Source organism: Dermochelys coriacea, chromosome 9 (assembly GCF_009764565.3).
Source record: "Dermochelys coriacea isolate rDerCor1 chromosome 9, rDerCor1.pri.v4, whole genome shotgun sequence".
Taxonomy (NCBI): domain Eukaryota; kingdom Metazoa; phylum Chordata; order Testudines; family Dermochelyidae; genus Dermochelys; species Dermochelys coriacea.
Window position 1 is genome coordinate 45442498 of NC_050076.1, and position 25473 is coordinate 45467970.

Here is a 25473-nt window from a genome sequence, read left to right on the forward strand (position 1 = left end):
GGGCTAGGCCACTGAGACATGGATATTCAGCGCATAGGGTGCTCGGGATGACCTAACAGGAAGGTAAATGGATTCCCAATTACTGGAACTTAAATTTATTTTAAGTGGTCAACAATTTGAGAAAGAAACCCCCCACATACACCAAGCACTCTGCTGCAGACAGCTGTACATCTTAGGCTTTGTTTGCACTAGAAAAGTTTTGCCAGTAAACCTTCCTAGTGCTCATACCAGCAAAAGAGTGCTTCTGCTAGCCTAGCGCTTAACGTTTCCCTGAATGAAATAAGCTGAGCCATCAAAAGCACTTTTTTGCTGATATTAACAAATCCACACTAGGGCTTCCACCTGTATAAAAATTTTGTTCAAAAATAAAGTCACACCCCTAAGCAACACTGATATACTGGCAAAAGCTTCTAGAGTAAATCTAGCCTAATGCTACTCTGGATTCAGAGCGCAGTGCTGCAGGGGTCCAGCAGGAAGGGTCTGGATTCAAGAGGAAGGAAGAAACGATTAAACTGCCTCCATAGTGCTGGAACAAGCAGATTCAGCCCACAAAAATGTTTCTTTCTAAGGAAGAGTGATTTAGGCTCAATACTACAGTTGTCCGTCACCTACATCTATTCAGTTGTATGTAGCAGACTTCTAGCCTGTGCCTAACATGCATCAGGATTCTACAAAAATGCCTAGTACCTCAAATCATAAATAAGTGTTATTGTAACCCTCTATGTATGTCAGTGATATGCCAGGTTTTTTCAGAGGAAGTGCAATTATTCCAACAGTGCGCAGAAGTTTCAATCCAACAGGCAGGCAACCAATTCCCTGCTTGGGTGTCCCACAGTCCACGCCTAAACAGTTGGAAGAGGATAGAGTAATGATGCCGCATACCCAGTCTGGTGCATATACATCATCTTTGTCTCCTGCCCTTGCATCGGGATCTGTAGCTGAATGAAGGATTAATTCCGTTATCTTGACCCCTTCTTCACCAGGAATGGCCACAGCAATATGAAGAGGCATTAAACCCCCCAGCTGAAAAATAAATGTGGCATTAAGACTCTTTTGTCTATCACAAGTAACTTCTAAAAACTAAGGTACTGGATATTTTTCCAATATCAATCCTCAAGCCCCATCTACATTAGCCTAGAAATAGAGTTAAAGGATTGTGTTTATGGTCAGTTTAAATTATGTTTGGCTCAATACTCCCCAATGTCCATTTCACCTCTAACCCACTGCGATCATGAATATTCCCGCAGGCACTGTCCAGCCAAAACAGAATATGATACAGCATTAAAACCACTCTTACATCACCAGTTTGCACCCATATAAGATGCAAAAGGGAAGAGGGCCTATTTCTGGCTCCTGACTCATAAGCCAGTACACACCGATGGGTCACATACACTGTCTTGTGAAACACTGTTTGGAAGTCTGCTGAGCAATCCCAGCGCGGTGTCAGGTTCCATAAACAGAGGAACCTCATCACCTGCTGGTGCTACTCCCATTGGGGCTCTACTCTGAATCATTTACGTTCTCTTGGACTGAGTCTACATTGGACTTCCAGAAAGCAATGGAGAAAGCCAGGAGAGCCTTCTGTCTGACACCTGTGAGTAAATCTCACAGCACAACTAGACAAGACAGGCACGGCTGCTGAATCCTGAGACAGTCTGCCGGGCTTCTGCTTCTCCAGACCCTCAGCTACAAAAGGGATAAAGGAAGGACAGCTTTCACTGGTACCAGGGCAGAGAGGTACCCAAAGCCCCCAGCAGGGGCTACAGGGCAGGCTTCAAAATGGAAATAATGATACTGACCTTCTATGTAAAGTGCTTTGAAACCTACTGAAGAAGAGCACTACATAAAAGAGTTAGCTATTATTACACTATTATCCACAGACTCCAAACAAAATAAGATGGAGCTTTAAAACTGAAGTACTAACAGCTAATGCACTCGGAGGCAAAACAGGACACTCTGTAGTGAAGTGTATATTTGAGGTGAGATGAGATGATGATGTCCAGGTAGAGCCTGTCAAACTAAAAAGCCAGGGGAACTTCTTCACTGACTAGTCAGAAAGCAATAGGAAGATGGAATATAACGGGGGCAGCCACATTTCAGTGCAGGAGCTAGCTTAAGATGCCTTCTGCTGAAACAGCTGGTATGTAACTTTGAGCCTGGGGAGTTCCCACCTGGGCCACATGTAGGCACACTCACCAAGTGCAGAGATCTAGCATGAACTGTATTTTTAGAGAACAGACTATGAATGCACAGCATGCTGACCACTTGAGAGTCATTTCCCAAGTAAAGAGAAATGCTAACACTAAAAGCAGAATAAATATTGGGAAATAAAATTGACTTTTGAAATACTCTCAGCTTTAATACCACAAGAACCTAAGAATGGCTATACTGGGTCAGACCAAAGGTCCATCCAACTCAGTATCCTGTCTACCGACAGTGGCCAATGCCAGGTGCCCCAGAGGGAGTCAACCTAACAGGTAACGATCAAGTGATCTCTCTCCTGCCATCCATCTCCACCCCCTGACAAACAGAGGCTAGGGGCACCATTCCTTACTCATCCTGGCTAATAGCCATTAATGGACTTAGTCTCCATGAATTTATCCAGTTCTCTTTTAAACCCTGTTATAGTCCTAGCCTTCACAAACTCCTCAGGCAAGGAGTTCCACAGGTTGACTGTACGCTGAGTGAAGAAGAACTTCCTTTTATTTGTGTTAAACCTGCTGCCCATTTACAATGGGTAAGCATTATGTCAGCAGGGAAACACACACATAGAACTAACCTTCGCTAGAGTAAGGACATTTTTTTTAAAAAGCGAAATGATTTTAATAGGATAGTTGCTTTGAATTACTTCTTTGGAATTGCAAAGCTGAATCAGGCAGTTGAACTGTCATTAGAATTATGACACTTTACAAGTGGGCATTAAAGTTGTATCGGTGATCACTCTAGAATATTACATTTGGTTGTTATTAGTAATTATTATCGATTACCCTGGATGGAAGTCGTATGTCAGTCCTTGCTCCTGCTGCTAATAGTAGTTTCACTGCTTCTACATCGGCAGCTTTAACAGCAAAGAATAGGACATGCAGAGGGATCCTGCAAACATTGGGGTCTGCACCTCTGTGGAGAAGCAGTTTGACCGTGGTCCATCTCTTTCGGTGTCTAAAGTCAATATGGCAAACAACAGAATAAGCTGTCAATAACTCATAAAAAAACACAAAGGGACATATTTTTAAACACTGGGTCTTAAGCTGACTCGAGCTCAGGGACTGTTTAACTGCAGTGTAGACGTTCGGGCTTGGGCTGGTGCCTGGGTTCTAGGATGTTGTGAGGCAGGTGTGCAAACTGGTACTTGGGCCCAGGGAGAGAATGTCTGCTGTACCACCCCTTGTGAGACTGTAATGTGCACCACACAGCAATGCTATGCCATGCAGAGGGTGTGGTGGTAACATGGTCCATCTTATACCAGCCCCTCTCAGCACTTTGAATCCCAAGGGACACTAGCAAGAGCAGACCCCATACTCAGGAGACCCCAGAGATTACAAATGTAGAAGATCCCTGCATGGGAGTGGACAAGTGCGGTAAGGGAAGGTTACTTGCATCTTCCATACCTTGCACATCTGGCCTATACATGTTTGTCCTAAAAATCTGCAGGACTAATGTTTCCCAAACAGCAGATCCCGACCCACCAGTGTGTTGCAGGAAGGGTCTAGATGGGTTGCAGGCCTGGTGCAGAGGGGAGGCCCTGGGATGGGTGAGTGTGGAGGGTCTGAAGACCAAGCCCAGCCCATACTCACCCCGCAGAAGCAGCTCTTTTCCCTCAGGGCTCGGCCCAGCTCCTCACTCTGGGTTTTGTGACCCAGCACCCAGAGTCACAGAGCCACTCACTCAAATTTGGTCCAGGCACCCCTCAGTGCATCATGACAGAGAGGCAGCAGGATCAAACTTGAGTTGTGCTGCAACCCCAACTTCTTGTTCTCCAACCAAGTGCCTTCCAGGGCCTCCTGTTTGCACGGGGCCAGGAAGAGGACTGCAGTGTCAGGATGAAGGGTGCTTCTGGAGGTGGTCAATGCCACCTCGCAGGGCAAAGAGAGGAGATAGTGCAGGAGAAGGATGCTGGCCTGTGATTTGGGGGGCTGTCACCCCCCCCATTAATCTGGGCCCTACGCACATATGCAGTTTGTCTGTGTGTTCATCTGGCCCTGGCAACATATCCAGATTTTTTTTAAAAAATAGATGCTAGGCTGTGACAGCAATACTCAGTATAGCACAGACTAGTTTTGCATAATACAAAAATATTTTTATGAAGTTAAAATAGAATTACTATTACTGTTGCACAGTACAGGATTTTTAAAATAGTTTCTTTTTACACACACACACACACACACACACTATATATATGTAATGCTGAGTCATAAAAAGAGACAAAATGGTGGGTCATCTTATTAAAATGGTTTTAGGAAGTGAAATTCAGGCCTTCTCCCTGTCAGGTAAGGACCCATAGAATGCCCCTTGATCAGACATGCCTGGTTGATCTATCCCAAGCAAATGCAGGGTCGTTCTTCCCCACAAACATGTAAAACTACACTTGTTACTTTCTCTGTGCGATAGGGTTCAGCGGAGCTTGTCTAACCTTTCCAGAACACAGAGCCAGTGGTTTTTCTTAGTAGCACTTACTCAGATATTGATAACGCCATTTTTCTCATGGTGCTGTCAGCCCCACTATGTCCATTGACATAGGAGGGTACTCTCAGCAAACACTGGCTGAAGGCATCTGCACTCTGCTGCAAAGCTTTTAGAGAAACCTTGATTCCATAGTTGAAAACAGTACAGTTCGACTCAAAATTGGTTTCAGTGCTGGAGCCAGTCCTCTTTTCTAAACTTGCAAGGTCCGTTTCATCCAATGCGTTTCTATCATCAGAAACGGACTCAGCCTTTTCCCCAGGCATAGGAGGTACCACAGCTGACTGACGAACAGGCCTGGTTAAGCATTTCTGTTTTGCCGGTGCCAATGGAAGTGGTGCAGATCCATCTTCCAACTGCTCGTCCTTATTTAAAGTTTTTTTAAAAATTGAAATGACAAAAATGAAGAAAATATGGAAAATCCTTTCTTCAACAATGAGAATCATCATATCAACATCAGTTCTGGACATCATCAATATGCATGTATACAATAGTACTGGAATTTGGTATATTGCAGCTGAGTTAAGGTAGAACATCATTTTACTCAGTCTTAATCCACCATTCACGGGAAACATTTTGAATAGTGCGTGTATTTGTTTTTTTTAACCTCCATTGTCAATAAAACCCTCTTAGGAGCTTTCAAATCTCAACTGGTACTCCCTCGCTTTATAAACGCTCCAAAACAGAAGGGGACATTTCTTGATTTTCAATTTGCACATCAGCACACAAACTAATGAAGACCTGAACCTAAAGCTAGAATCTGAGTTACCTTGAAGTTTTCTAGGTTTGTGCTGAGCTCTGAAGGAGGGATAGAGTAGTGTACATTTTTTTCCATCTCCCTTTCTTGCAGCAGCCAAGAGACTTTTGAAGTTAATGGGAATCAGGTGCTTAATCTGTCTAGACACTTTTGTAATTATTTTTATTTGTATTACCATACTGTCTAGGACTCCCACTCATGGGCCACAACCCTTGTAGTAGGTGTTGTACAAAACACAGAATAAAAGACTGTCCCTGCCCCACTGAGCTTACAAATCTAAGTCCCACTAGGCACCTATCTATCTGTATCTTAAGGCACCTAAATACCTTGGAAAATTTGGCCCAAAGTCTCTGGTACGAATGTGACACATTGACTGCAGAGTAGCCCTGTTACTATTCTGGAGCCTGATGCTGTGCAGTGCGAGCTATCAATGGAAGTCAAGGGCACTCAGCAATTTGCAGGGTCAAGGGAGGTAAGCTGTTTGACTTTTTCCAACTGCTGGAACACTCCCAGCAAAGTAATTTTAAAAAGCAGACCTGTGGCTCATTTGAGGACACGGTGAATTCTGATTTCACAGTTATAGATTAATAATGTACTGACCTCGTCTTTTTTAAAGTTCCTCTCAGCAACATTAGCCTTAAATGATTCTATTGGGTAATAAAGAATAATGCATATGGATAGCGCTGATAATCCTTCATCGCTGCATTTATTCACATCAGCTCCATTATCAAGAAGAAGATTAACGATGTCATCATGGTAATTCAGCTGTGGAGTAAAACATTTGGATGATTGTTTTACGAGTACATGTGTATATAATACAATTTTAGTCTTCCAGGAGGATTACCTGAAATCACAATTGGGTTTAAAGTTAAAACAAAGAGACACTCACTAAAGACAGACTCAAAACACTATTATTGGTTTCAGTAGTTTTGCAATTTCATTCTCTCTTCTTTTTATGCCAGTGCTGAATTTGGCCCATAAATTAACAGTGATCTCAAAATGTTTCTACTGCTTCAAGGAATGTCTTAAAGTTAATGGGGAAGGCTGGCAGAACCAATAAAAAACCTTTCAAAAAAAGTAAAACTATTTTAGGTATGCCCAATGTAAGGCGGGTGTATAATTGCATTTCTTCCGGAGTATGGCTTTTAATGGCACAAACCAAGAATTAGATGTTGGGTAAGTGATGTAACCACTATCACAGCAGCAGCATCCAGAAAGTGTCAAGTGCATCCATTTACCATTAAGATGATAAAGAGGGCAATCCATGACTGGATGGCATGTTGAGGTACACAAGGGAGCTAAAGAAGCCCCAACAGTAAAGATATAAGTGAAACCACCCCGATCACAATGTATCCTGTTGTAACAAAGAAGGATCTTTCAGTTCATATGATTGTTCTGAGGGGCATTCCAGAGCTGATCCAGAGAAACTACCTGCCAAGAAATGCACCACTGATCCAAAATATAGTCCTGCACTGCTTGTTGCTGCTGGTCCTTAGAAACTTTGTGGCTGATGGACTGTCTGTAATTACACTGAAGTCAATGGAGCTTCACCCACTTACAACAACTACTAAATCTGACCTCTTAAACTGGAGTAGATACTATTGGTAGGCATTTCAACTTTTCTTACATTAGTGAGCTACCTGAGAAACACACTTCATTTAAATAAAATATTTTTTCATTCTGACTTTTAAAAGGCCTAATGTTTTCAGAGAAGACATAACTGTTGTAAAGCATACTATAATGGAATTCAGGAATCAAATACAACAATACACTGTATTAATACAATATTTTGGCAGTGAGGATTTCAAAATCAAAACTGTCAGGAAATTCAAAGTGATTGTTGCCAAAGCAACTGTAACTCTGCCACGGTAAAGAGCAACAGTCTATGTGCATTAGGTTACATTTTGTCCTTGGATGTACGCTCAATTTTGACTTTCTGTGTTACTGTGGACAAGTCACTTAACCCCTGTGCCTTCAATACTCTCCCCCCAAAATTTACTGTATGGTCACAGAACTGCTGGGGGAAGAGGATTAATGTCTACAAAATGACTTAAAGCTCATGGGATGAGAGGCCTATACAAAAAGAGAAAAACTATAATGTTCTAAATTAATATGAAATTAATTTTCTTGTTCTGGGGACTTAAACAATTAATTTGATTTTTGCTAGTGATTGTTTTTTAAATAGATGTAAGATGCCCAGAAGGCTAGGCTGGCACTGATAAATGTTTAAATAAGGAGCCAAATTCTTCCCACAGATAAACTGAAGTCATGCATACATCATAACTCCTCCCCTGCCCAAAAAAAAAAAACAACAGACCCCTTCTGGGTTTGAATACAGCCTGGAACAAGAAGGGAGGGGAGGGAGAGAGAGAGAAAGGCAGAGGCAGTTTCTGATCCAGGGATTTAAATCCAGCCCAGTGCAACACCCAGATTGGAAGGATTTGGAATTTTAGGCTTGGAATTATCTTTAATATTACAGAGGGATACATTTTTACAGTTTTTTTTAGCATCTTGCTCAGCAAGCTGTCTTTCCTTAAAGATTTTTTTTATCGAGTCTCACACATTTACTGTATAACAGAGAGAGAGAGAGAGAGATGCAGTAGCAACAAAAAAAATGGTCATTCACAGAGGGAAGTGTCACATTTGGGGTCTTACAGCAGCAGCAGCAAGTGCAGTGTATCCATGCGTGTCAGCTACATCTGGATGAGCTAAGCTGTCCCTCAGAATCTCATAAGTTCTATTGAAGTCTCCTGCTGCTGCCCTTTGAATCAGCTGCTCCGAAGCAAGCTCTTTGGGGCCCTTGGGTCCAAAGGTGTCTCGGCTTCCATTCAAAATGATGTTGATATCCCAACTGATCTCTGTTTGACAATGCCTCAAACAGAGGAAAAAGAAAAACATTAAACAGCTGGAGAGTCCACATTTTACTTAAACAGCTATGCAGCAGATACCTGTTATACTATAGAGCTTTTTTTTAAAAAAAAAACACTGATAATAAAGATCATTGCTAGGTAACATAGGAGAATAAGGATGGCAACGATTTTTTAAAACTATTTCAGACAGTTCAATTTTGCTCCCACCATGGGCAGAGCATAAGGGTGTTAAAATGGTCCAAGAGCTGTGGTATTGGGGACATTAATCACATTGAGGGAAGGGGTTAAAAACACCCAGCCCCAAGAATCTGGATGTTTGCAAGTGAAAATTAAATACCAAGCCCTCCAAGGTTGAAAAAGGCCACATGGTGTGCGCTTAGAAGATTAAAGAAAGCATACAAGGCACTCATCTGCATTATGGACCCCATTTCCAAACTGTGCTGCCTCAGCTGAGACTGCAAAATGTGCACATCCTGGCACTGCTCCCACAAACATACCTGTGCATGCAGACAGATTATCTTCATATGTAAGAGAATATTTGCATGTACAAGTACCTGTCCACATATATAGCGAATGCCAGCTGTGTGTGCACAAAAGCTGAAGACACTTTGGAACATGTTTTTGCATAATCTAGTGGATAGGGCTCTGTTACTTTGCTGTACAACCCTGTAGCATAATGGAGTGCCCGATCTAGGTTGGGGCTTCTAGGCATTCTATAATGCAAATTAAGAATAATGATGTTTTTGTAGGCACATACTAGGACCCGAGTTGATGGTATATTTCAATGAAAGAAATTTCCTTTCAGTTAAGGAAGTGAGAGAGGAACATGCTGTTTGTTTCACAAAGCTTCATTTGCAGTTTGTCAAATGAAATTCTAAACTTAGTCATGGACAGTAGAAATTTTTCTGTGAAGCATGACTTCTGTACCACAACTTGAGCTAAAGATGATCTTTGCAATTGTCTAAAAAGAAAATCCCATATATATCCCAACAGACACAAATCACACACAAAAAGTCAGTAGCTACCTGTATTTATAGATGTGCTGCTGCATTCTAACCATTAAAGGGCTTGTGTTTTTAACAGGGCACGGTTCTTCATCATACAACTTTTTGTTGTTCTGAAAATATTGGGAATCAAACTCTTTACGGAAGGTGTGAGTCAGGGGAAGGTGATCTGTATCAGTTGAATAGATGTACATTTTTTCAGGCAATGTGTAACTGTCATCTAAAAGGAGAAGTTTGTAGTTGTAGAAAAACGGGTCCTGTTCCTCATTCAGATCCCAAAATGGCATCTCCTCATCAGAAAGACACTCTCTCTGGGAATCAGCATCAAAATAGCGGTAGTATTCTGGGTAATCCGAGAGACAAAAATGTCCAGGTATTTCAATACACAGTTTAATTATGTGATTTCTGAGCCACAAGCCAACATCTTGACAGCCATCTGGATAGCTCTGAACTCCTGGTCCAAACCGGTCATCAGCCTTGTATAGTCCCTTAGGAGAACAATAGTATTAAAGAAGACATATAGGTCAGACATACTAGACAACTTACAGCCTGGCTTCCATTTAAAAAGTGTAAAACCAAATTTCCTTGGTCTGACCTTACTGTTCCAGTGTCAATTGCCTAGTGACATTTAGAGCAATCTAAGCACCTGACAAGCTGCTCAACTGTTGTATTCACTGTGATTGGTCTCACTGGAACTGCACCAATAATGGTTATGCATGAAACCCATTGGCTGAAGTAAGGTAGAATGCGTGGCTTCAGTGAAGGCAATGAAGCTATAGGTTTTAATTAGAGACACTTTTATTCACTGCTGAAGAATATTCATACAGCTCAAGCTTTGTTCTTACAAGCGTTTGCAGAAAATTAATTTCAGCCTTTTGTAGCTTTGTTTGTTTAATCAAGAAACCAAGTTTGTTTCATGAGTAAATGAAATTAGTTTGCAAAGGAAACAGTTTATGAAGGTTAGGTCATTCAGAAATACTGTCTGACCTGTCACAGAGCCCAGGTATCAAGCCCTCTCTACACACTACTTCCCACGAGCAGTTGTTAGCTCAAATACACTCATAAAAAACTATTCACTTTTGAATGAAACAAATTTGTCCATATTATGATCAGTTTGTGGACAACTTGAACAGAAGGGATCAGTTCTCGGACTATACTGTTTGCAATAAGTAGTTCAATCACCTCTAATAGAGTCAACCAGGCTTGAACATTCTACTCAGAACATTGTTGTTAAATGTTCCATTCTATGCATCTGATGAAGTGGGCTGTAGCCCACGAAAGCTTATGCTCTAATAAATTTGTTAGTCTCTAAGGTGCCACAAGTACTCCTGTTCTTATTGTTGCTAAAGTCATCTTCCTGGCTCATCACCCGGACCTGATCAACTCCCTCCGAGTCCCTTCACTAGCTCCCCCTTCACCTTCACATCAAACTCTCGCTTCTTAAGTCAGATCCTCAGCTGATGTAAAATGAGCATAGCTTCATTGACTTCAGTGGAACTACACAGATTTAAAACAGTTTGGGACCTGGCCCCTTGTCTTTAACCGTACAGTCCTCCACAACATAGCCCTACACTTCCTAGCTTATTTACTAACCTATAGTGCCACTGATCCTAGCCTTCCCTCCACCAACATTCCCAGCTTTTACTATTCATGAGTCAGCATCTGCTTTAAAACTCCATGTTTGCTTTCTCTCCCACTGCCTCTTATGCCTGGGGGAAAACTTCATGAATAAATCTGCAGGGACACTACCTCATCTTCCTTGTGACTTCCCTCCGCTACGATGCCTCGAAACCCAGATTGCTGATCATGGCTACACAGCTGACAAGCTGTGACTATCCCTCCTTCCCTTCTTTCATTCCTTTATGCCCTTCCTCCCCATCTCTATCCCCAACTTAAAAAGAAAACTACAATCCATGTAGCTAACCAAGCTGGGCCAATTCTTCACTGGATTCAATTGCTGGTATGTTGTATCTGCATTCCCTACCCTTTGATATCTTTCCACCTTCATGGCAGATTTTGTCACTCTTCTAGGTCTGTATAGTGCCCAGCACAACGGGAGCCCCAATCCCAACTAAAATGACCAGACATATGTTAAGCCTAATAGTGGAGATGAAAAATACTAGCACTCGCTCTCTCACACACACAAGGATCACCCACCGTGTAAGACTGCCAGTCGATTTTCTATTTAATAAACTTCACCTGCCTTTTGTGTTTTTGGGACACCTTCTGTCCCTGCTTGGCTTCACTCCTCTTTTGTTCCTTCTGTGCATCTTGCTACACGGTTTTGTGTGCACACTGTTTCCTCTCTTCCTTCCTTCCCGCTCCACCGCCTTATGTCCTTTCCCCTTTCCTTCCCTACACTGGATTCAGTCCTCTGCCCTTACGTCTGTTGTGCATCATCTTCCCCAATCCTCCCTCAAATATTTCTCTGCTCTGTAAACACATCCTCTCAATCACTCATTTGCTCATCTTGCCCCCACCCCTTATCTCTCCACCAGCTCCTGATTTCCCACTCCCACCCATGCAGACAACAGTGGCAGCCTGGCCCTCTGCTCCCCAGCTCGCCCACATGGCCTGAAAAAGAAAACACCACCACCTATTCTGCTCTCCTGCTCCCTCAACATGAAAACAAAAACAATACAAAAAGAAAAGGAGTACTTGTGGCACCTTAGAGACTAACAAATTTGTTAGTCTCTAAGGTGCCACAAGTACTCCTTTTCTTTTTGCGAATACAGACTAACACGGCTGCTACTCTGAAACCTGTCAAAAACAATACAGACACCTCCCTCCTTCTCTCCCCTCAGGCCTTTGCTGCCTGATTGCTTCCTTCTTAAAGGAGCATAACACCAGGGCCACTCTGCTCCCAGGCTTATCGCTACCTTCAGAAACAAGAACCTGCAGCTCCAGCTGTCCTGTCCCCTGCCCATCAACAGACACACTCCAAAGTGATATCTGCTTTGGGCACATGGTTTTTGAAGCTCTAGCTCAATTGAAGCTCCTATTTTTGGTCATTTCTGTAAAAGGCATGAATTAGAGCAACACTTTAGAAGCTTAAAGCTTCTTTTTTTTTTCTTGTTGGTATTTTATTACCAGAATGCAAATTTTAGCCATTAATGATCTACACATATTTCAGAAACACATTCCAGCCTTCACACACATGCTTTGTGAGAAAGCCACAGAGACCATGATGGCAGCACAAACTCATATTCTGTTAGTGTTATCAGTCATTAGAATACATTCAATTTCATCCTGTTACCTGATAGTTTCTGCCATCCTTGAATTCCATGGTCCCATATCCTTCTTTATGGCTAAGATAAAATGACCCGGTAAATTTGGAACTCTCGGGCCAAAAGTACGTCCCTTTGCCATGGCGATGGTCCTTGTAAAACTGCCCCACATACCTCTGTAATGCACCAAAAAGAGAGGAAAGTGATACAGCTGATGGAAGAAAAATAAGTGGCTTGTAATTGTTCCTCACTACAATGGAGCAATACTAGAGAAGATGCCCACACAAGATCTTGTTATATACAGTGTCAAGCCATTGTGCATCTTTGGAAAACTAGCCAAAATCCTGGCCCCATTGAAGCCAATGAAAAAACTCCCCTCAAGTTCAATTAGGCCAGGATTTCACCTACTATTTTTCCAGTGACATATGGTAGGGCCTGTAACTCCCAACACTTTAGAAGGAGATAAGTCCAAATGTTCACACATTCAAGTGCCCCAAGTCACAATGGGACACAGAGTAAGCCAGTAGCTATTTAAACACTCAGCAGCTGACCCAGCTCTTTTGTGTGAAAGAGGGAGGTATTGAAGTTGCAGTACCAGGGAAATCCAGAGTATCCACAGAAACATATGTTTGGCTCAAAATCAGGTGCCCATGCTATAAATGTGTGCCCAGTTGCAGACCAGAGATGGGTCTGCCTGCAGCAGCTGTCTCCAACTTGCTTACTCTAACCTGAAGAAGCCCTGTGTTGAAAGAGACATCACCCCAGGCCCTTCATCCTTCACTGATCTCTCCCTGGCAGATCAGTCATCCGTCCATCACCCTGTTCTCTCCCATCAGATTCCCAGTCCACTAACCCCTGGAAGAAGGAGCCTCTGCCCCCCCCCCAGCTATTCTTAGAAGGCCCCAGGTACACAGTTGACCCTGAAACCTATTATAAAGTCTGACAGTTGGTTCCCACTGGAGCTAGACTAAGCCAGAGGGACCTGCTGGCTCCCTCTAGTGTGCAATCCTGAGAAAACAGTCCCTGTACCTCCAGAGAGTCCAGTCTAACACATGATGTGTGAATTGGTGGGTAGGACTTTCACCATAACAGCTGTTAGTCAAGGTAATACATTTTTATAAACGGATACATATGAGAAGGGGAGGTAAAAATCCGTTACAACTTTAACAGTGAACCTATCTATTCTTCTAATATAACCACCATATTTAAAAAAAAAAAAAAAAACACCTAATTGAGCCTTCTCGTTTTTGTAGAGGGATAAACCTCAATATTGATGGAAAGTTATTAATGAAATTCTAACATAGAGAGTGTCTGCATCCCTAGCAGGTGTATATCTAACCTGTTTCTTAAAAACCTCCAATGATGGAGATTCCACTACCTTCCTAGGTAATCTATTCCAGTGCTTAACTATCTTTCTGATTAGCAAGTTTTTTCTCATGTCTAATCTAAATCTTCCTTGCTGCAACTTAAGCTGATTACTTTCTGTCCTATCCTCAGTAGATAAGAAGAACAATTTATCACCCTCCTCTTAATAACAACCTTTTATATACTTGAAGACTGTTATGTCCCCTACCGCCAGTCTTCTCTTCTCCAGACTAAACAAACCCAGTGTTTTCAGTCTTCCCTCATGGGGCATGTTTTCTAGACTTATCATTTTTGTTGCTCTCCTCTGGACTTTCTCCAATTTATCAACTCTTTGCTAAAGCGTGGTGCCCAGAACAAGATACAATACTCCAGCTGAGGCCCTATCAATGCTGAGTAGAGCAGAATAATTACTTCTCATGTCTTGCTTACAATACTCCTGCTAATACATCCCAGAAGAATGTTCAACTTTTTGCGACAGTATTAAACTGTTGAGTCATATTTAGCTTATGATCCACTATAACACTCAGATCCTTTTCAGCAATACTCCTTCCTAGGCAGTCACTTCCTATCTTGTATTTGTGCAATTGAATATTCCTTCCTAAGTGTAGTACTTTGCATTTATACTTATTGAATTTAATTCTATTTATTTCAGACCATTTCTCCAGTTTTTCAAGATAATTTTGAATTCTAATCTTGTCATCCAAAGTGCTTGCAACCCTCCCATCTTAGTATCATCCACAAACTTTGTAAATGTACTCTCTATGCAATTATCCAAATAATAGATGAAGTTATTGAATAGAACTGGACCCAGAACAGATCCTTGTGGGATCCCACTCAATATAACCTTCCAGTTTAACTGTGATATCTACTCTCTGAGTACAGTTTTCCCGTCAGTTGTGCACCCATCTTATAGTAAGTAGGTTTGTCTAGTCTATATTTCCCTATGCTTATGAAAAAGTCATGTGAGACAGTATCAAAAAGCCTTTTAAAGTTGGAGATATATCACCCTCCCCATGCTTAAAGAACATCTTTTCCTAGGACCTAACAGAAAAAAGTGACACATATCATGTAGTAGTATATCAAGGCTACAAAACTATGTCAAAAGCCTCTTTATCACCCCTTGTCTCACCCTCCTCATTTCAAAGAGCAAAACGTAAGATTTCATACACACACCCATTTAAAGAACTCTAAAATTATTCTTATTGAACTCAATTCCTTTGATAAACATTCTAAAAGTCTTAATTCTTTTAATGATAAGGAAAACATATATAGTTGGGAATTGTTTTAAGAAGTTGTTGGTTATTCGACACAATGAAACGTAAAACCTTTGTTCAGTCTTTAAATACTTAAAATGGTATTAGTTTCTTTGGTGTAATCTGCAAATGTTTTCTATTTAAATCCAATTATCTAATGTTATAACTGATTATTTAGCTCACCTTTAATCATAGCATCCCTTAAGGCATAATACAAAGACAATCATTAAGGGACAATTAAGAGAGATAGTCATTAAGATATGGCTTTCCATTTTTTGTTTCTCTTTTCTGAGTAATTTGGGGATAAAATTACTTGGTGTTCAACACCTTAAAACATACCATTCTCCCCTATCTGATATTTCTACAATTTCTGGTGCATCAAAGCACAAGATGGCTTGCTAATGTCCCACTGATATGTGGACTATGCTGGGACTATCCTCAGTAAAATTATTATAGTCCAGACAAAATGACTGGATAGTTTGGGGATTAGTAATAGAATCTGACATGGATCCTTTCACTTCTAGCTCACCAATTTGAGTCCTGCCTTAATTGACAGCGACTGAAAATCATTACCCTCCATGAAACAAATCATTGATGCCTGTCTAATAGGAGCTGAACAGAAGTCTGCATCACCAAAGACACTGAGCCACCACTACAGGAATTAACTGACATTCGTTGGCACTCTCAGGAGAAAGACAAAGGACCAAATGGGCTCTTTGAGAAGGTCCTTGCAGGTCAAGGATGAGGAACATTGGTGAATGGTGTGAAAACGCTTACAAAGTCTGAGCCGCATCTGTTCACTAGCATGAGGTCCATTTTCTAGGGCTGGTGACATGAAGCCAGTTAAATGAACTTCTAAAGAAATGAAGACAGAACGAGTTAAATATATTCCCATTTGGGTGTTGCAAGAACTCAGGAGTGCACCTCAGATGCCCCCTTTCCCCTGGCAATGAGTCCCCAGTGGAGGTTTCTGATTACTTTGTTCTGACAGAATCCCCTGCTGAACAAACTACAGGGCAACATTCATGATTGCCACAGATGAAACTATGTCCAAGGGGAGCCAATAGGAAGCACAGATAAAGCCTCATATTCAAGAACTAAACCTTTCAGGCCTGCAGAACTGAACTATATACAGAGCGGTAGGGTCCAAGTACAAAAACTGCCTTTGACTGTCGCATCTGCAGGAAAAGGAGAAATGAGAAGCAGATTTGGGGACAGAGGGCTTGGGTTACCTCTGCTGGAGATAGTGAAAGTGATTCTGTTATGCTGCAGTGGTTAATCCTACAGAAGGCATTCAACTGTACAGAGAAAGGAACAGTGAAAAGAAGAGAGTTGCTAAGATCTAGGGATGCGTCTGAAACACAGCCTAAGGAACGATACAGAAACAAGGGTGAAATTCAGTGCTAGCCTGTGTGCATCCCTAGCCCAATCAGGAGGTGACCTCAAGGACCCCAAAAAAGAGCAGAGTACGGAAGTGTCCATGCAAAACTAAAAGTGAAATACCCCAGCAGAAAGCAAGTGAACAGCCCAGGGGAAAATGAGCATTTAAGACTGACAAAATGGAGTGACTCAGTGAAGCACAAGAAGTGTCCAAGAGCAACCAGGGAAGGAGCAGCACAAGGAGTCTGCCAAGAGCAGAGAGGGAAAAGAGCACTGAATGGCCAGAGGGAACGGAGCATCTGCAGGCTGATCTCAAGGAGGGGACCTAAAAAGAGAAAACAATCATAACCCTGATTTCATTCTTTACTCTCCCTGTTCCAGAGAAAGGGTTAATAGGTAGGTCAATGTTCCCAAATTCATTCCCCTAAAAAGGGCCCAAGCCCTTTGGGAAGGCTTCACTTTGTACATTCAGGGCCAGTGGAAAAAAAAACAGATGGCAGCAACCACGACTTGGATGGGGGGTCTCATATTAAACACCACCTTTGCTATGTGCTTGGAGGAAAGGTGGTATTGAACTGTTCTTACTAATATTGCATTTCTTTCCTTAAAGGAACATATTGCCACTGTAGTTTTTATACCAAAGGAAAAGAAATTTACCTTCCTGTTGGTGCTTCAAAAGATCACACGGATATGGTACAGAAAGGTACCAAAGCCTTCTAGTCACTCGGCACTGGCCACAGCCCAGGAGTGAAGTGTCATCAACCTAACAGATTTAATTTAATTCATATACAGCAAAACCTGAAAACACTGATTTATCAAATATTCTGATCTCCAAGACAACTAGTGCAACAAATCTCACAGATTCTTAGAGAGATGACACCGAGGTGAATGAGGTAATATCTTTTATCGGACCAATTTCTGTTGGTGAGAGAAACAAGCTTTCGAATTTTACACAGAGCTCTTCTTCAGGTCTGGGGATTTCTAATAATTTCTAAGTTAGTTTTCCTCAGGCAGGCAGCCATTTATGTAGGTTTGCCAGGCATCTATTTTTCCACTGGAACACCCAGTCGAAAAGGGATCTTGGCGGCTCCGGTCAGCACTGGTCGGCAGCGCAGCAGGGCTGAGGCAGGCTCCCTACCTGCCCTGGCTCCACATAGCTCCCAGAAGTAGCCGGCATGTCCAGCTCCTAGATGCAAGAGCTGCCACTGGGAGCTGCAGTGGAGGCACCTGTGGGTGTGGGCAGCACACAGAGCCCCCTGGCCCATCCACCTTGGAGCTGGACATGCTGGCTGCTGCCGGGAGCCACCTGAGGTAAGCGCTGCCCGGAGCCCACAGCCCTCTCCCCTCCCAAACTCCGAACCCCTCAGCCCCAGCCCAGAGCCCCCTGCTACACCCTATACCCCTCATCCCCGGTCCCACTACAGAGCCTGCATCTCCAGCCGGAGCCCTCACCCCCTCCCACATCCCAACCCCCTGCCCCAGCCCAGTGAAAGTGAGTGAAGGTGGGGCAGAGCGAGCGGCGGAAGGAGGGGGGCCTCAGAGAAGAGGTGGGGCCTCAGGGAAGGGCGGGGCAGGGGTTGGGGCAAGGGTGTTTGGTTTTGTGCAATTAGAAAATTGGCAGCTCTACATATATTAGAAATTTCTCAAGAAATCTTTTTCACTTCTAATTTAACAGGGTCAAAGTCCATCTTATAAGAAATAGCAAGTTATGACTAACTGCATAGAAACTCCAACAGCTCCATGATAATGTTCAATATATTCACAGAAAAAAGGAAAGAGAAATGTTAATTTTTATGTTTTCATAAGGCATGAACACACCACCTTTATAATATAAGGCAGATAGACACATTCTCCACTAGGCTACATCCATGGGAAATTACAATGATTAAATTAGCAAGAGAACAGCTCACCTGATCAATGAGTGCAATAGAAACATATTGAGAATTACTAACATTAATAAAAATGGAGCACAAGAGATAATGTTCAAACAAGGCGAGTTCCCCATTCCAATCCAGGATCTATCTGCTTGCAAAATTTCATTAAAATTAGACTTATTACTGTATATTAGTTTTTACTTCAACCAAAAGTAGTGGTTCTGCAAGGTGCTCAGCATATCTCTGAATTGGAACTAAAATTAATTTTTTTGCTAAACAATTAAATATAATTACACATCAAAAATGTAGTAGTGATCTATTGGACAAAGGGAAGAGATATAAACAGAATACACTCTTAACTAGATTTGAAGTCACTAGCTTTGAAATAGCTAATAAGCTACACAGTAGCTGGCATCCATGGAAATTTTACGTATTATTATCAGGAAAAATATATTGAAAATTGCAAGAAAAAATAAAGAAAATACAGGTTACAGTGTTCAGGCCGTTCTCTAGTTCACAGCAAGACCTACATGCTTGCACGTATTACTTGATTTATGGGTCAGACTAGCCCTGCAGGTGGTTAGAAAAAATGTACGTTTGCTCTTGCAGGGTTTTCTATGAGGCTTCCCCTTACAGGGAAATGACTAGTGGGCCTACAGAGATACAGGGGCAAAGCCTCTCAGCCATGCAGGCTGTGGAGGCACATGGAGAAAGGACTCCCTAGATCTACAGACCCAGGAGCCATCTCCATGGACAGCGGCCCCTCCTTTCCCTCCTCCAGCTCACTAGGCCTTCCACTTTGCTACCAGCTGCAGGGACTTCTCCCATGTCTCACTCTTTAGTAACATTAGGCTCTTAGTAAATATTCTCATTGTTATTTATAGCACTTTACAGTTTGAACACATGGACAAATGTTAATCATTTGTCACAGCATCCGCATGAGGTAAGCAAGTGTTACACTCATTTTTAAACCATAAACAGACATCTTATGATTCATTCTCACACTACTTGTTTGCATAACAAGAATGCTACTATATCTATTTACAGACAGTGAAACCAACACAGAGACAAAACAGCCTGATCCTGTGCCCGGGCATACCCAAACTACCAGCAAAGCTGTTGGGATATCTGGGTGTGCCGGGAGCATAGGATAGGGACCTAACTGACGTGCTCAGAGCCATACAGCAAGTCTATGACAGAACTAGGATTAGGACACAGAGTTCCTAGTTCCCAGTCTCAGCCAACTAGAAAATACTGCTTTATTAGAGCAGTACTGACTACGCCACAGGTCCTAGATCAGGGCCCCATTGTGCTAGGTGCTGTACAAGCACAAAACAACAAAAAATGGTTCTTGTTTCTCCATCGCAATTTCTGATGTAAATATCTGAGGACATTTTAACAAGTTTCACAAATTCATGAGGTACCAATAAGTGAACCTGGCATCTTCCCACCATAATGCAATCATCTTCTAATACGATAAATCTATAGATACTCAGACTGAGGCCATTCTAAATCTTAGAAGTAATAGAACAAATTGATTTACCCGCAACCTTGAACCCTGTTTCATTTTTACTGCGATTATATTACTAACCAGCAGATGGAGAGACAGAAACACTCTAAGAAGTAACAGTGTGTGAGAGTTCTCGACTGTTATAACGTCCCACCAATGAAAATATAAATATGAGAGTAAAGCACCTGTTTCACCTCTTCTTGCTTATTTTTTTTTAAAAAAAAGCTGGATCTATCTATCTTTCTATTTATCTAGTTCGATGAAAGTAAGAGTATCAGAAAGATGCAAATGTATGTAAACATTTGTATTTGTAGCATTTTTCCTTATACTTCTTCACTAGATGGGTTTGCAAAAGTAGACTGTCTAGTGTATTACAACTGTATAACAGGGGTAAATTTGTGATTATGTTTGACTAATCCATTGCACAATAAACGTTTTGAAAGTCTAGTCACACAAAGTCAGACCAAGTATAAAATGCCAGTATCAGTGAGAGAAGGATTTATTCAATGTAATATTTCTCCATAGTAGACACGAATTTGAGCAAACTTCCCAAAGGACTAGAAGTATTAATTTTTAGAGCATAGTTCTACAGCGAAAAGTAACATATGGGATGATCTCAATCCCATTTAGAGTAATCAGACTGGTATATCAAAAAGGCACTGCTCAACAACACAACTTCCTATATTAAATTGAAGACAAAGAAGTAGATGTTGGATTTTTAGAATGTACTATGAAAGGAGAATACAGTAGGGAAACTAGAGGAACGAATGTTCAAGCCCAAAGTGCAAAAGGACAGTATGAAAGTCAAGGCCTAAAAGATGAAATGGTGGCAGGATCAAACTGCTAGCGCTCAAAGGAGGAAATACCATAGTGAAATCTTGATTTCTTACTAAGATGGCTGATACTGCACAGAAATAAGATAATATTTGATAAATGTCATTTATGGTAGCCTACAAGTAATGTCAGGTACATAAAATGACTATTAGCCAAACTTATATTGGCATTAACAAAATGATGGCTGAATATCAGATTGTAAACTAATTTCCATCCTGCCTTAAAACTGAATTAATGTTTAAACCTTAAAAGTTCTTCATCCAATATTAAAACTACAAGCACCAAAGCAAATACAAACTAGTTTACAATTTCTGATATTTGGATCCCACGCAGTTAATGTTTCGTTCTGTAACTATTTGGCAATTCAGTGGCTGCCAATAGGTGATACTGACATACCTATTTTATGTTAAAAGAAAAAAAAAGAAAAGCTCCTTTCGTGAGCTACAGCTCACTTCATCTTATGCTCAAATAAATTTGGTAGTCTCTGAGGTGCCACAAGTACTCCTTTTCTTTTTGCGGATACAGACTAACACGGCTGCTACTCTGAAACCTATTTTATGTTAATAACTTTAGCAGAACTCCCAGTTTTAGCATGAGCAGCAGTGCTTGCTGAACTTTCAGCATACTGTGTTGTGCACCACAAATGCAGCATTTGTAAAAAGGCAGAGATTTATTTATTACACCTTTGTATATTGATTTGAAGAGTGAGAAACTTACCAATGTGTCTTCCTTGACATCATTATGTACAAATCAAACCTGCCATCAGATAGACATGCACTTAATGTAAATTTTAAATAGAATTAACCAGTTTACCTCACCATTGACCCATGAGAATTCTCCATAACCAAGCTTTAGATCAAACCCAAATTCCCCTTTGTAACTGGAACCATCTGGCCATTCCTGAATGCCACTTGTAAGTATGAGCTTATTACTGCTAATGTCATCTTCAGTCAATTTCATTAACTGTTCACCATCTTCTTCCGTCTGAGATTCTTCCTCTTCATCGAAGAGACTGAAACCTTGTTCAACATCATCTTCTGTTTCTTCTTCTCTAATCAGACTAGAACCTGGTTCATAATCACCTTCTGTATCTTCTTTGATCAGCCTGAAACTACACTCAGAAGAGACACAAAATTAAAATCAGAGTCCCAGACTAACACCATATGAAGCTGAAACTATTTTGCTTCACACAGAATAAAAAAAAAATCTAACTCCAATATAACCATTCCAAACACACACTGTTTACTGCACAATACCTAATACTGATGGTATATAAAATCAAGCAACACACTGAAGACAGAGGAAAAATATTATTCCAGAAGTCCAGACTAAATAGCCTGCACCTCTATAATGGGCCATTTTATAGAATGAGAAGAATAGGTCTTCTTGTTAATATAAATGAGTTAATCAAACATAGGAGATATGTATGAAAACGATGACAAACGAGTAAGTACTTTGGATAACCATTCCAATTTAGTACCAAAGTAAAAGCAACACAGAGCTGAAGGTACACACTTCTCACAAACCCCATTGCAACTGGTGAAGCATGGCTCCCATCCCAAACACATACAGTCAAACAAGCTTCTAAGAATATAAGAAATGCAGATTCCTTTGGCAATGCACTTTTAGAACACATTCATCATTAACACCTGCCACTGACAAATCAAAATACTATGTGTATACTCTCTCCCCCCAACACATACATGTACGTACATACAAACTCTCACGTACATCCTGACATACTCAACACCCTCACATGTACAATCCCACTTTCACATCACACTCCAAGGTGTCCTACTGGCAGGCATACACACCCCTGAACACATGCACTTCACACACCCCATGCATAGGGTTGCAAACCCTCCAGGATTCTCCTGGAGTCTCAAGGAATTAAAATTAATCTTTAATTAAAGATAATGTCATGTGATGAAACCTCCAGGAATTCATCTAACCAAAATTGGTAATCCTATCTTTGCATGGAGCATGGCACATGAATGTACACAGACTCAAAGCTCCTGCACACCCTCTGACACATGCATGTGAACACACAAGCACCCCAATCCAATGTGCATACACATATAATTCACACACCCCACATACGTACACACACACTTGGAATCCCTGCACACAACTGCACTTCCCCATGTATATGCCCTCCAAGCCCATGCACAAATGTGTGCTCCCACACGTGTATGCATGCACACATTCCAAGCTCCTGCACACACATTCTCTACCACATACGTGCACACACACAAACACCCCAACCCTGCCCTACACACGTACTTCACGTGCATTCATGTGTATGCATGAATTCCGAGCTCCTGGACACACACGCACGCTCCCACGTGTGGGCACACGAAAACTCCCAAGTCCCTGCGCACACACAAGTACTTCACATGCCCACAGCCACATGCTTGTGCGTACACACACACACACTCCAAGCCCCGGCACGCACAAGTACTTCACATGCCCATAGCCACACGCTTGTGCGCACACACACACACACACACACTCCAAGCCCCGGCACGCACAAGTACTTCACATGCCCACAGCCACACGCTTGTGCGCACACACACGCACACACTCCAAGCCCCGGCACGCACAAGTACTTCACATGCCCACAGCCACACGCTTGTGCACACACACGCACGCACTCCAAGCCCCGGCACGCACAAGTACTTCACATGCCCATAGCCACACGCTTGTGCACACACACACACACACACACACACACGCACACACTCCAAGCCCCGGCACGCACAAGTACTTCACATGCCCACAGCCACACGCTTGTGCGCACACACACGCACACACTCCAAGCCCCGGCACGCACAAGTACTTCACATGCCCACAGCCACACGCTTGTGCACACACACACACACACACACACACACACACGCACGCACGCACGCACACACGCACACTCCAAGCCCCGGCACGCACAAGTACTTCACATGCCCACAGCCACACGCTTGTGCACACACACACACACACACACGCACGCACACACACACACACTCCAAGCCCCGGCACGCACAAGTACTTCACACATACACACTCTGCGCTCTCTGCCCTTCGCCCAAGCTGCAGGCGGGCCATGACCCCGGTCTGGGCACAGGGGACCCCGAGCTCCCCCCGACGCCCACCCAGCAGCGGCAGGCGGCTCCATCAGCCCGTCTCAGCGCAGCCCCGGCCAGCGCCGCGGGCCCGACCACGGCGGGGGCGGGGGCGCGGGCGCTACCGCGGGGAGGAGCGGCGAGTCCAACATTAGCCCCAGCGCGGAGGGGGATAGCGAGCTACTACCCGCCTCCCGCCGGCTCCAGCACAGGGCGCCCCGCCCCGCGAGCCCACATGGACTGTGCCAGAGTCCGGGTTTCCATGGAGACCCAGGCGCGTGTGTGTGAAACTGGCCTCTCCATCGCTTGCCCTTGGCCCCCCGGCCCAGCAAGCCCCGCCCCCCCCCGTGCTGGCCCCGGAACAGAAGTTCGTTTATTACACTACTAGTGGGATGGACAAATTTAATGATGGCACAAAGCTACGCGCTGAAGCAATAGTCAGCAGCCTTTGTTTTATTAGTTTTAACGTCACGCCCACACTCAAAAGTTTTCTGTTCCCCTGCTTATTCCCAAATGCCTCTCCCGCTGGCTTATCCGTGCCATCTGTGGAAAACTGGTGCCCTCTTTGTAACTCCTGCTGCCCCATTCAACTTCCTGAGTTCTCAGAAACCCGCTCACCCCATGCTCTGCCTTCTGGGAGGGCATTCAGGGGCATTCCAGACATAGCCGTTGATTCTCCAGGCCAAGAGTTGGGAGCAGAGGGCATGACAAAAAATGAAAAGTGTAACACCTTCTCCTTCAGGTAACGAAGGGCAGGTGGAGAGAGAAAGCCTCTCTCACTGCGGCTGCTTTTGCTCTCTCTGTTGAACCGACAGATAGATAACAGTGCCGCCTCCCAGATTCTCTTGCAACTGCAGACTAGAAATGCATCCGATGAAGTGAGCTGTAGCTCACGAAAGCTCATGCTCGAATAAATTTGTTAGTCTCTAAGGTGCCACAAGTCCTCCTTTTCTTTTTGCAGACTAGAAAGTAAAGCCTCAAATCCTTAGGTTGCTAGGACACCATACATGATTCCTTAGGAGGGCAAGGAGAGGTCATAGTTACTCAGCATGCATGTGATCTATCCTTAGTGTGATGTCATTATTAGGTTAACATGGAACATTTTTAAAAAAAAACTCACAGCATTAGATTTTCAACTAGTAATAAACAATCCTACTAATTAATTTAGGTTAAATCTTGTTTAAGTTACAAGAGTACTGCTACTGAAGGTGGGGAGATTGCTCACAAGAGTAAGGCCAGTAAAATTTGTCCTTCAGTCTTAATTGTGGACAAGAGCTTGTGGGGGGAAAAGATGTTTTTTTAAATGCAGGGTCTGGGGCGGGGAGCCAATTCAAATGTAAGAACAGTTCCAGGTTGGTGAACTGCTTTTTGAAAGAGTACTTGAGTTTATAACATTGTACATTAATAATCCCTTTTTTATTCTCTATAAAAGTTTACAATCCCAAAATGAATCTCTGACATTCCACTTGGAATTACTTTGTAAATGCTATAATCTCCAGAGTCAAAGTTAATGATGGAAATCCATAATAGTGAGTCTATCAGGAGGAGAGACCAACAAACCGGCAATAATCTAAAACCATTAGATCTGCATTAAATATCAAGG

The 25473-nt window shown here is 42.6% G+C and overlaps 1 protein-coding gene across 5 annotated transcripts in view; it reads right to left on the reverse strand.

Annotated features, from left to right (window-relative positions):
- Nucleotides 1–24127, reverse strand: part of ANKMY1 (ankyrin repeat and MYND domain containing 1) — a 50834-nt gene extending 26707 nt beyond the window's left edge. For all 5 annotated transcript variants that reach the window (XM_043491983.1, XM_043491982.1, XM_038416632.2 and 2 more), the window contains exons 1-9: nt 23901–24127; nt 21568–21865; nt 12568–12714; nt 9333–9799; nt 8093–8309; nt 6038–6202; nt 4675–5045; nt 2988–3159; nt 883–1023 (exon numbers count right to left, since the gene is read on the reverse strand). In XM_043491983.1, coding sequence (XP_043347918.1) covers nt 883–1023; nt 2988–3159; nt 4675–5045; nt 6038–6202; nt 8093–8309; nt 9333–9799; nt 12568–12714; nt 21568–21865; nt 23901–23923 — 2001 coding nt within the window. In that variant the 5' untranslated portion in view covers nt 23924–24127. The remainder of the gene's footprint in view (nt 1–882; nt 1024–2987; nt 3160–4674; nt 5046–6037; nt 6203–8092; nt 8310–9332; nt 9800–12567; nt 12715–21567; nt 21866–23900) is intronic.
- Nucleotides 24128–25473: the final 1346 nt, after the last annotated feature.